This window comes from Nomia melanderi, chromosome 4 (genome assembly GCF_051020985.1).
Source record: "Nomia melanderi isolate GNS246 chromosome 4, iyNomMela1, whole genome shotgun sequence".
NCBI classification, from domain to species: domain Eukaryota; kingdom Metazoa; phylum Arthropoda; class Insecta; order Hymenoptera; family Halictidae; genus Nomia; species Nomia melanderi.
The window spans coordinates 21,163,776-21,176,285 of NC_135002.1; the positions used below are offsets into that span (position 1 = coordinate 21,163,776).

The 12,510-nt window shown below is 37.6% G+C and overlaps 1 protein-coding gene across 2 annotated transcripts in view; it reads right to left on the reverse strand.

Moving 5' to 3' along the window:
- The window catches only part of LOC116433344 (uncharacterized), a 492,012-nt gene that overhangs the window by 32,108 nt on the left and 447,394 nt on the right, over window positions 1-12,510 (reverse strand). For both annotated transcript variants that reach the window (XM_076366656.1, XM_076366655.1), the window contains exon 2: window positions 1,670-2,032. In XM_076366656.1, coding sequence (XP_076222771.1) covers window positions 1,670-2,032 — 363 coding nt within the window. The remainder of the gene's footprint in view (window positions 1-1,669; window positions 2,033-12,510) is intronic.

Below are 12,510 nucleotides of genomic sequence, written 5' to 3' on the forward strand. Positions count from 1 at the left end.
ATTGTTTTAATATGGCATAGAAAATAGTATGGAACTATTAAGAACTGTTCTCTAATATGGAACTAAATGGAATCGAATAACAATGTTTGTGAAATTTAGCGATTGTTTGATGATTGATCGAGTACTTTTCACAGGAAATTTACTTGCGATTCGTTCAAAGTTGCACGACGAATGATTCAACCTTTTACATACGACTGATTAAATCCAAGCACCTGAATATTTAACGAAAGAATAACTTGTTGTACGAACAATGTACACGAACCGCTTTGAAACGAGAATCGTTACTTATTGGTTCACTGATTATTGAACGGCTGATATAAGACATTTCATACAAACATATGTGCGACTAGTTTGATGAACGACGCGTATATCCTTTTACGAGTGTCAAACAACTTTCCGAAGACTCAGGAATGAGTAACGTACGACTTTTAATTAGCTTCATTCTGAAGGAGGAGTGACGTGCCATTTTTCCCTCTCCATGGCGTTGGTGGTGGAAACTGCGCCTTCAAAATGAAGCGCACATGGAGAACTTAATTAAATTTTGGTCGACGTACGACTTGACCGCGCTGAGTTTGCGAGTGTCTCCCAACAGTAAGAGTTTATGACGATATTGTACCAAGAATTAGCGTTAGAAACCGGCGCACTGGGAACCAGAGTCTATCTCGCGAGGACTGACATTGCCAAATAGAAAAATAATTAAAAACAGACGTACAAATTTCAGCGGTAATATAAGTAATAGAATTTCACTTGTACTAAAGTCTAAACGTCTAGAAAGTTGACGAAATTGTTTCTATGAATATTGTGTACATTTTATAAAGACGATTTATGTTGTATTTAAGTAAAACCTTGGGAAATTATTTTAACTTATGGCTTCATCTCCAAATGGGTTGTGTTTTAAATGATATTAATGCGAATACTAGGTTACTAGAATGATTCTCTCAGCGTACGAAGCTTACAATCGTTCGTGTTTATGCTCTTTGTCCTTATGCAAAGTTATGATTATAGTAATAGTTCTTTTGCTTACAATTCTCTTCCTAAAGCTTTCCCGAGTCAAATAATAACTGTTATGTTGTTGGAAGATCTGCTGAGACTTACTAAAAAATGTATAGCCTATTCGGAGGTAGAGTTGAGATTCGAAACAATTACTAAACATTGCAATTATGAAGAGTAGTAATGAAAGAAATGTTTCTAGCTAACACATTGACACCGTTATTATTTCTTCCCGTTATCATTAAAATAAATGAAGTTACCGAATTTCGTTTATAATCTAACAGTTATTTTGTGTGTTGTTCCCTATATTAAACTGTCAATTACCTGTACCACTTTTTGGAAAGTTTAACTTTTCATTATTAGTCATTTAACTGGTTACAGCAGAAATGGGTACCTACAAAAGGTGTCCCATTTTAATGTATAAACGCGAATATCTCCGAAACTATTCGTTATTTCAAACATGTATGTCTCAACTGTAATTTTTATATTTTCATAAGGGAGTAATCTGGTATACTTAACTCGTCTCTAGGTGAACGTATGTGAGAGATATAAAGATCACTACTACTTTGTCAAGTATAGTTACATATCGCTTTCCATCAAACGCTACAGTGTTATACAAAGAACTGCTACGTTTCATTCTAAAGATTTTAAAATAACGGATCTATTTCTAAATACTTACAGTAGACAACCATGGACGCGCTCGCGGACTTTTCGTCCTCGAAAGTGGATATGACACACGTGTAGTCGCCGGTAAGATCGATACCAGGCTTGTTCAATTTCATGGCTCGGTGCTTGGTGTACGAATTGTTGCTGGCTTCGTACGTCAGGTCGACGTAGTTGTTGGTGAGCTCACCGGCCATCGGGCTCATCCCGAGTATCCATTGGTAGACCAAGTCGTTTGTGTTGAAAAACCATTTCACGACTAGCCCATCGTGGCGCGTGTTCTCGAGATCGTAGTCGCAGTCCAGTATCACGTAATCTGTGTCGCCGGCCTTCACCGTCGCGGGCACGTTCACGCTTTTTATCACGAGCTGCCAGCATTCTGAAAAAAATAGTAAAAAGACCATCATAGGTGAGACGAAAGCCAGAAAGAGGGAAAGAGAGATAGATCGTGCGTATACGCGCGCGTGTGTGTGTGGCTTCGTGTGAGTGCGAGCGAGAGAGAGCGAGAGATAGAGAAGAAAAAAAGGAAACTCTGGAGAAAGGAGGGAAATGAAAAAGAAGCTGCGCCCGAGGATCGATCCTCGGGTAGTGGAACGAGCGAAGCCTTTTTTTCTTCCTTCTTCTCCACGGTTTCGCGCGTGCTTCTGCTCGCGCGCGAGCGCAAGAGGAGGTAGATCGCGAAGAACGCGAAGAGCGCGGGCGAAGGAACAGCGCCAGCGCGAAATGAAAAGAGCGTTGAGAGAATTGGGCTCGGCGCTTCTGTGTTGCTGATGCTCGACGGGAAAGAATGGGCCTAGTTTTACGGAGGGATGCGAAGCTACATTCCGCGGATGAGCGATGAGTTATGCTTTTTCTTCCGCAGCAAAATTAGAGGTAAACAGAATCGGATATGAAAACGAGTGGATTGCGCGCACGTTCCTGTCGCTCTATGGATCCTCCGCGAAATGGATTTCCTGTGGAGATTGTGGGAAAATACGACGCATGTCAGGACAAGTTGCGCAACAGGGAGAAAATACACGTGAAAACAATTCGAACAGAAACAACGATATTTCGTCGTTTAGGACGTCGTTTCGAAGAAGATCGAGTTTCAACGATCTCGAGAGTGCAACCACCAGTATTTGCAAGTAACAGAAAAGATAAAAACATATTTTCTATTCTTTTTTAACTTATTTCTGCGTATAAAAGAACGTTTAGCTTTGGATGAATTGTTCTGGCGTATTCTACGTATCTTATGTAATTTGCATGAATCAAAATTGAAAGAGAATTTAATTTAATCTATTAATGATTTTAATATGCTGGCATTTTATGAGAAAAATACTGTGAATTTAATTGTGTTTCATATTTCTTAATGGGTTTATTGCGTTCATGTTTCAGATATAAAACTTTTCATGAAAATAATTAAACTAGATAATTGACTATTATTAGAAATCGTATTAAAAATCGTGTAAACGATGTTTTCTTACTAAGAATTGCAAATAGACGTATTACCGTTGCGTCGCATCGCAGTGTTTCATTCCTCGCATTGAAGAGAAGCCTCAGCGCGGGTGAATTTGAAATTCAGTTGCATTAGGGAATATAATTGCTTTGAATTTTAAGCGGTGAAATTCTAGATTGGTTACATCCCCAACCCAAACCATCCTCGTTGATGATTCGCCAATTATTGTACAAATGAACGCATACACCGCATCGATAGGAAACAGTGCATAATAAATGATGTGAAATGGAAATTACTGTTTAACTGCTATGGAGAACGTTATTGTGATATTGTTGTAACAAGATGGTTCCTCAATTATTCATGGTGGGCAGATGTTACCTTTACCGCTTCGCAACAAATTTCCTGCGGACTTATTACCCATTAGTTACCTATGTTATGATTTCCGTAATTAACGAAAAGAGTGTGTCTATATTGTAATAATCTCAAATAAAATTCAATGCCCAAACATATCTACAAATAACGAAGCACAATACGAAGAAACTAAGAACAAAGCTTTCATTTCACGTTGTCATAGAGCAATAGAAAAATATTGGAAAAAATATTTTGCAATTTCATCGACAAGGATACCTAGAAGCCATGTTAGCGTTATCGCGGTACCTCCGAGTAGCCACTCTGTGCGGTCACGATAATTACAGAAACAAAAGATGGGGGGCTGGATTCGCCGGTGATAATTATGAAACATCACCTCGCGAAAGAAACTGGCCGCGTGGCAATAAAAAAAAGGAAAAAAGAATAGGGAAGAAGAAAATTTTCCTCGGTTGTTCTTCACTCTTTCCCGCACCGTCGGCCATCTTTCGGTCAGTATCTTTTTTTGCGGCAAGTAAATGCCGGCAGCGGCCGTGTCTCACTTTTTCGCCCAGATGGAAAGTTTCCGGCGGCACACGGGGTCCGGGAAGCCTCAGTCGCTTTGTCCACGACGAAAGTTGCTGGAAATTTATGAGGCGGGATGTTGGGGCTACGCGAAAATTTTCACTTTTCATTGGCGCTTGCGTGCAAGTACCAACTTATGTACAAGAGATATCTATACGCTGAAATAAACTAGTCGACCGCGAAACTACGTGGGAAATGTTCAGCATCCGCGCTATTGTTAAAACTGTGCATGATCATGCCCTTCGGCCGTAGTCAATCGCGGCCAAATTTCTATTCTAACCTTGTTGACGTGCGCCCACAATGCCCGTGAAATACGATTGGTCTGAGATTTTTTCGGGGATCTTGCAGGAAATATTGCGCGAATTTAAAATGGAGGACGAAGGCTGATGGAAAGTTCGAAGCTGGTAAATGCGACGGAAAATCATACTAGGTTGTACTTTTTTTGAAAATTTGAATTGCACGAAGTTGCGTATTCGGTCATTGATAAATGTGTTTACCTAGCGAAACATGAACAGAAGTAAGTGAAGTAACTACGTTTTTTCTTGAAATACATTACTTTGGAAAGACTTTTAGGATCCAATGTTAGGTAACTTGTTAGCCGATATTAACCTACACTTAACGTGTAGATGTGTGGATGTGTCGCTGATGAAATTATGAAAAGCTTAATGTTTCTTGCAATTTGTTGTTTCTTAATATATTAATATATGATATGAATGTTTCAAAATTACATCGACGAGATCCCGTTTTATTTTCCGCGCGATTGAACCCTACGACGCGCGTTTAAGTTAACTCTGCAGCTTCGAGTATTTCCAGAAGATCTAGTTTTTCCGAATTAATTCGGTAGCCTGCGTTTCCACCTGTCTAATAACTTAGATTCACCTTGTTACCTGCGAACTCTCGGAATTAGGTTCAGCCAGTTTAATCACGTTCACACCAGGGGAATAATTTCTTTAAACGAGATTACTCAGTCACTGGGTATCGAGTACTTATACTCTGAGCTCGAGAATACTTCTTCACAACTCATTTTGAGCTATTTAATATGCTCGACGTTTCTTCCACATTGAATTGGTAAAATCTGATGTTTGTTTTAAACATGTTCTTTTAATCGAAACATATAAAGAGTATAATAAATATCTAATGTAATATTTTTATGAGATGCGAGTATGTAATTTCTAAGTTAAGATGTTATTGGGATTCTTCACTTCGAAGTTTACTTTTAATGGTAAACATGCGAAATAACATTTTTTTAGAAACATTCACGTATTGCACAGGTTTGTTACACACTCGACATTTTCCTTATTTTCGCAGAATTGCGCGTCCCTGTTCAATTTAAACTCATTTTCCCTTTCAGCACTTCCTCCACAAGTTTCCTCTAAATGCATACCCTCATTCTGCATGAGCGCTCACATATTTTTCTCATGTAACTAGTTGGATTCCCTAACGTAACTTAAAACTAACAAGGGAAGATCCTCGGTCGGAAAAATTTAAAAAAATTACAAACTTTAGAAACATATAAAGAATGTTTTCAAAAGTGCTTGAGCATCTAGTAGGGAATTAACGCAAAATTACTATTATAACTACTTGTTATTTCATAGTTTGCATCTACTTCATGTTCATTGATGAATTGGCTAAGATCGATAAATACAACATATAATCAGTCAAATTAAGTAAAAAAAAAAACCTAAATAGTCGAAACGTAGCTCAAGTCGCTGCCAAGTCTCCCTTGAGTTTAGCCTCCTTCTACAATTCAAGTGGAAGCATAGTCTTAATTTATATGCGAATGCACGGCCTAAGATTTAGACACTAAGCATAGCTCACGGGCTAAGTGTCTTGACCTTAGTCTCGATCTCTCACAATTGGCAGTATAGTACTAATAGTTGAGGTGTAGTCAAATTTAAAGCACAAATAAATGCTGGTTCTCTCAGAATAAATAAAACAGGCCTCGTGTAACCTTGTGAGATTAAATAAACAATCTATGTTTAATCCGTTAATTTTAATAAAGAATGTGTTCTACTGAGTACAGAACACGGGATCTAACATAACGGAAGCCTTATTTTTCGGTGACGTTGTTTAAACAATTGACGATATTACACATGGAAACCAACCCCATAGAATCCGACACTCGCTACCGGTCTCCTTTTGATCCGATCTCAATTGGATCAAATATTATTCAATTCTTTATAATGTGTTTCGCATGTGTTCACACTAGTGTTGTAAAAAGCTCAAGTCTTCAAAGCTTTAAGGCTCAATGTTAAATGAAGTCTTTGAGACTTCAGTAGTGAACCTTAAAATTTTAAAAGCTTCATCTGAACTCTGAAAGACTTCAACGTTCAAGTCTCTATTTTTAAAGACTCGAGTTAGTATTAGCAGTACAGTGTTAAGATAGTAACAGACGGCACGATTCTTCGAGCATAAAGATTCGAGCTTTGAAAATTTCAGCTTTTACAGTTTAAGGTTTAAGGTTCGAGCCTTGAGAGTTCGACCTTCTGAGAGTCGCAGCTACCGGTGTCAACATTTCAGACTCAGGACTCATTTTTATTATAGTTTACACTATGAATCCTGGTTCGATTTCAGTTCGATTTTGTTCTAGCTTCATTCATCGACAACCGTTTCGCAGCGCGACTTTCGGAAGGAGATTATAATGCTCTCAATCCTTTGCAACATATTGAGATAAATCAAATATTAAGATTTTCAATTTTCAATACGACAGAGCACAATCTGAGTTGGAAATTTTCTGCATCTCGATGATTAGTACAGAGTTCCCAAATCAAAAGACTGTGGCTCCTGGTTTCAACAGTTATTTTTGGTTAAAGAAGGATTAACATGAATCCAGGTAGTCGAGCGCCACTCGAGCACCATCCGTCTCACCACATCTCACTTCTCAATGTCATCAACTAATCACATTGTCTCAACATCCCATTCAGTTCTGGAAGTCGCTACGAACGTATCCTCACTTCATCTTCCCTCTGGAAAAGGAGTCAAGATCAGTCATTCTTCAGAGGCAGTGAGTATTAATCAGCCTCCGGACGCAGTATCAAGCAGTCATAAGTCTTACGAGCAATCTCACAGTCTCAAATCAGCAGACTCTCGCATTCGCAATCAATCCAACACTTGCAACCTTTTTACATGTCTCTGAATCACAACAACGATTCAGTTCAACCAAGACCGCAAAACAAACTCAACATCTGTAACTCGATTCCACGTACCAATAAGTATAGTTTCACTTTCCACAAATTCAGTGTTTCATTGGAATTATTCATATCGCCGTGAAAAATTATAGAGACGCGTGAGTACAACTTCTTCGGTGTCGATAATAATCGAAATGCAGATTTACGACCTTCATTAATCTGGCTTACTATTGCCATGATCATACCGCGGACTCACACCGTTGAGTCCCTCATTCGCTCAACATACGACAACAACAATAAACAACAGCAAAAACAATTAGTCGAAACGCATCAGTACTCATTAATCAGCAGCCGCCTTGATATCGGTTTCCGTGATCAAGAAACGAGGAAAGGAAACTCCTATACGAGCCTTCCCGCTACATCGTTAGTAATTTCTGTTTCATGCAGCATCTGCAAACAGATCCCGAGGTTTTCGCGGAAGGAATGCTGGTAACTTCGTCAACTTTGATTAAGAGCCCAACTGGCCGCGGTTTCACAAGGCGGAGCCACGTTTTCCAGGGCAACGGTGCAAGGGACAACACTGCAAATGGCGCGACACGGTTCAAATCTACGTATCCGCGCCGGCTTGGAGTTTGCGACACCCGCTGTCAAGCATCGCAGTAACTTGTCCCAGCCGGAGATCAACTTGAAGAGTGTCCGACGTGTACATTACAAATTAGCGTCTTTGACACAAGTACACCGGGCACGCTCGAAATACCGTCACTTAGCTGTGCTGTTCTGTCTTCAATTTGGGACAGGCTTAATTTTCAGTCGGGAATTTCCGTATGTTGTTGTCGTGTTACATTGGTCACTACAGAAATGAAGTCTCGGGATGTACAATGTTCCTACGGTAATGTTCTTAAATAATTATTTTGTCAAGAGAAACAATATATTTAAAGAAAATTTGAATTTCCTATGCATACGTCGAAACTATAGTATTTGAAATATTGGATAATACAATATATATTTTTCTTCCATTTTGGGTCCAATAATTGATTACAATTGATTTCAAAAAATAAACAATAGAATGTTTTTCAAAATGACAGCAGCAGCAGAAATTTTTATTTTATATTTGTACTTTATTTTTATTATTAAAAAGTTTTATTTTATCGATTTCGATGCATCAGAATCGACGGTAGTAAGACAGTCGATAACAGCGTAGGTGTTTATTTTATCAATAATACAAAACAATTTCAATGGTAACAAAAGAGCGGAATTACATAATTGAACGGTTGATAGAAGACGAGATGAGAATAAAGTCTGAGAAGAGTAAATCCCACTCTTCCCGTGCTGAAGTATCTGCGACGTTTAAACCGTTGAATCTTTTAAAAGGAAAGCTGAGAAAAAAATTTGTTCGCCTCGTCGTCGCACTGGCGCATTCCGATGAAAACGTTCTTGTCTCATTTTCTCAAGTTTCTAACGAGTTCTCTATTGTATTTGTATATGACACTCTCTTCTGCGTTTATATCAATTTCAACTATAGCTTAGTATTCAATAATTTAATTGTTACACTAGTATGTTTTGTTTTACGCAACAATTCTATTGAAGAATCTACCAGTATTAAAAATTCAGTAATTATACTGAAATCAACGAAAGTTAAGCAATGCTTTGTATTAATGTTTCATCATTGTGTTTCTGAATTTGAAGAATTTCTATAACGGTTAATGAGTTTGTTAATATTCAGGACGTGACACTTACAGAAAATTGAAGCTCAAGGTAGCAAAATTAGCTTCATATCAATGAGAACTTGACAGAAAGCCGGCTAAAAGGTTCAGAAAATACTTTTCCATCTTCGGCGAAGCCTCGTTTAATCCCTCATTTAATATGCAAACATTTTGTAGGTTTAGAATACAGCTACGGTATTTTAAAATTCGAATGCGAGAATATAAAATAGCATATTTGCCACTTTTATAATATGTCCATGTAATTATATGACAAAATTATATTTTATAATATACGATTTTACTAATAAATAACAATTCTCAAATATAATCTTTCCTTTTTTAATTCTGTCGGTAGATAACTCCTTAATCAATGATTCTATTTATTTCTTACGACCGCAGAAATTGCTAGAAGTCTGAAATTCAGTCGTACTTATCTCGGTAAGTTGAATCGCAAGCTAACAGAAAAGAATGTCGAGTTTTGTAGGTTTCGTCTTATCAAGTTTTCAAGTAAGCGAAGTTTGACGAAAATTCAATTTATAGAGTTTCTTTTAAAGTTATAGCAGAAATTTTCAATAGCAGATTATAGCAGAAATATTGAAATTATTTCTCCTGTTGTATCTTTATATATAACAAAATCGAAGCGTTTACTCTAGTTAGGTCCAGAATATTGAAAAAGACCTGAAAGAACCATCTACTAGATTTTGATTTTACACCGTATTTTCTTGCCATTTAGTCTGTCGTCTTTACATCAAATTTTGTTTTACTATCAAATTTTTGGTGCATGATTACTACTTCTATCAATTTCAATTGAGTCGTACATTGAACTTAGTAGAAGTACTTATTTCTTTGATTTTATATATAATGACAGTTATATAATTTCATCTTATAATTTTGTCTCTTTTACAATTAATTTGTTAGCTAGTGGAATGCTCATAAAAGTCTGTGATATCAATTATTCTACTGTAATCAACTATTCGTGTAATCCTGCTGGAAATAACGTAATAAAGAGACTAATCCACTCTCAGTCCATGCCGCATTCAAATAGCCTTCCTTTTCTTACCGATTTTGTAAGTTTAGAAGACAATAGCACAAACGATTAGACCGGTTAATCAAAATGACCTACAAATGATGTGCAAAATTTCTCGAGAAAAAGAAAATGAAACGAGAAAGTAAATACTGAAAAATAGCGTGTATACATATTCTAAGACAAGTCGTAAGAATAAATTGCGATACGATAATCGCAATATCGTTTAATGTGGGAAACTGTATGCAACAGTTTGGAACGGCCACTTTAACTGGTCTTGATAGGTTTAGTGCGAATATTTGACTGAATACTTTCTGAATCGAATCTTCAAAGTCTCTGCTTCAGATTTTCGCGTTAGATTACTATTATTCACGTGAATATGTGTCACGGAGGAAGCTAAGCTCTCGCAACATCTAACTGTCATTAACGCTAAAACGAGTCGCGTTCTGTTTTCCTGGGTAGGAGGAGGAGCAAATAAAAAAGGCGGGCGATTTAGCGCCGAGCTAAATTACATCTAACATTCCATTTTTACGAAATGATAAATTGTCCTGTGCACGTTGCGTCGCAATGACATTACATTCTGACACGTGAACGCGATAAAAGAGCGGGGGTACTGCCTTAAGCGTGGCAGTCGCCGAGCACGTAACGACTAATGCTTCTGGCAAGTGCGCGGCATAAGCGTGCTTTACAGCGTTCCGATAAACGAGTTTCTTCTGCTCTGTTTACCGTCCCGCCTCCTGTGGTTCGCATGAAAACCACGCATTTTCGCCGAGGAACAACTTCGAAATCCGTGACGATCTTCTCCGGCGATCTTTAGAATGGACGCGCTCGCGTCTTTAATGTCACACGCCCATGCATTTTCTAATCCCTCCAACTGCGACATTAATGCTGGCACCTGATATATGCGATGCATTGGTTTGACGTGATACACGCTATTATTTACGGCTACAATTCTCATTGTGCTACTTTCATTCATAGTTACAAGAATATAGTATGTAATGCGTATTTAAGAGAGAGAATGTGTATTTGCAAATTGACTGTAAACAGGATTTTTCAATATTTTCTTATCATTCAAAGTAGGAAAATGTCTGACGTAGAAATTGTAGTATATTAGAGATTGAATATTTTATACAGTGTGTATATGCCATGTGTAGTAGCGCAAATTTTTCTTAAATTCATTGGAAAACGCGTGATATTTTTTCGAAGAAAAATTTTTCATCCTTTTTCTCGATAAATAGTGTGGTATTGGAAGGTTTTGGCGAGAAAAAGCACGGGTGTATCTGTATTTTTATTTAAATGGACTATAATTGACTAGAATGAAACTAAACTATGTATCTTAATCTATTCTACGCAGTACTACACTGTTCCACGCTGGTCTACTCTGGCCTACTACTCTAGACACTCAAACTACGCCGTTCCACGCTAGTCCACTCTGTCCTGCTCCTCTCAACTCGTGAAACTACACTGTTCTAAAAAGGCATTATAATCATCTTAAATACTAATCCCGTCAAAACGGTGCATGATTCTGCAGGCCATCATCGGTCGCCTGCCAACCATCTGAGTTCAAGTGGCCTGGTCATAACGGTCCAAGTATATACCTGCAGTATCCGGTCTTACGCGTCGCACCCCACAATAGGAGTTGTGGCTTTACATAGTTCCGAATGACAATTGATTCAAGTTTTACATCACTGTTATCAATACAGCGATGCCGCAAGGAAATATCGTTACGATTGCATTGAACTATTATTTACTTTACTCTTTTCTAATACAATTTTTCTGCTACCCACATACTCCTCTGCCCTAACTATCTTCCACTTTTAACTATTCCGCAAGAGAGTTATGTAAATACACGACCTTATTTGATGATTTTATTATCTGTTTTAAATTACATAAAATAATTAAAGTATTTTTGTTATTTTTATTTGTAATTTTCATAATATTTGGTATGATAATTCTATTGATTAAAAAATAGAATGCCGAACCGGTTCCAATGTACAATCGGAAATGGTTAGAACAACAGTTGCCATGTATAGTAGAACGAATCCGCATTTATTTTACGAATCGTTTCGAACCGAAATGTTCCCTCGCAATTGCTCGAACATCTAAGAAAATGATCGCCTTCGAACGAGGCGCTCACAAAATGCCGCTCTGAATTTACATGCTGCGTTACGGGAACGCGGTTATTTGCAAACAAGTCTCATGGACGCTGGAAAATAGTCGAGAAAGGGCGATACCATAAAATTTACGCATAATTCTTCTATTATTGCCGTCAGAATCTCTTGTATCAGTAATGACCGTAGTGGGAAAGTACATCGTCGAAAATAATTAAAGGATCAGCTGCGCAAATGATTATAGGGTGAATGTCTCTATTAGCAGACTCATACTTTTTTATCGACCACCTGTTTATGTTTACCGATGAAAATAATTAATAAATAACGTTTAGAATGATGCTTGAGCACGTTTCGTATACTCTGATAATTTTCGTATACTTTGGTATATACAAACTTTCATAAGACAATTTTATATGAGTATATGTACATATTTAGAAATTATTTTTCCAAGTAAATTTTCGAACAATTTTAGACAATTTGACGTTTTTGGTCTGAAAGAAACCAACAATAATACAGTGGAAACGCC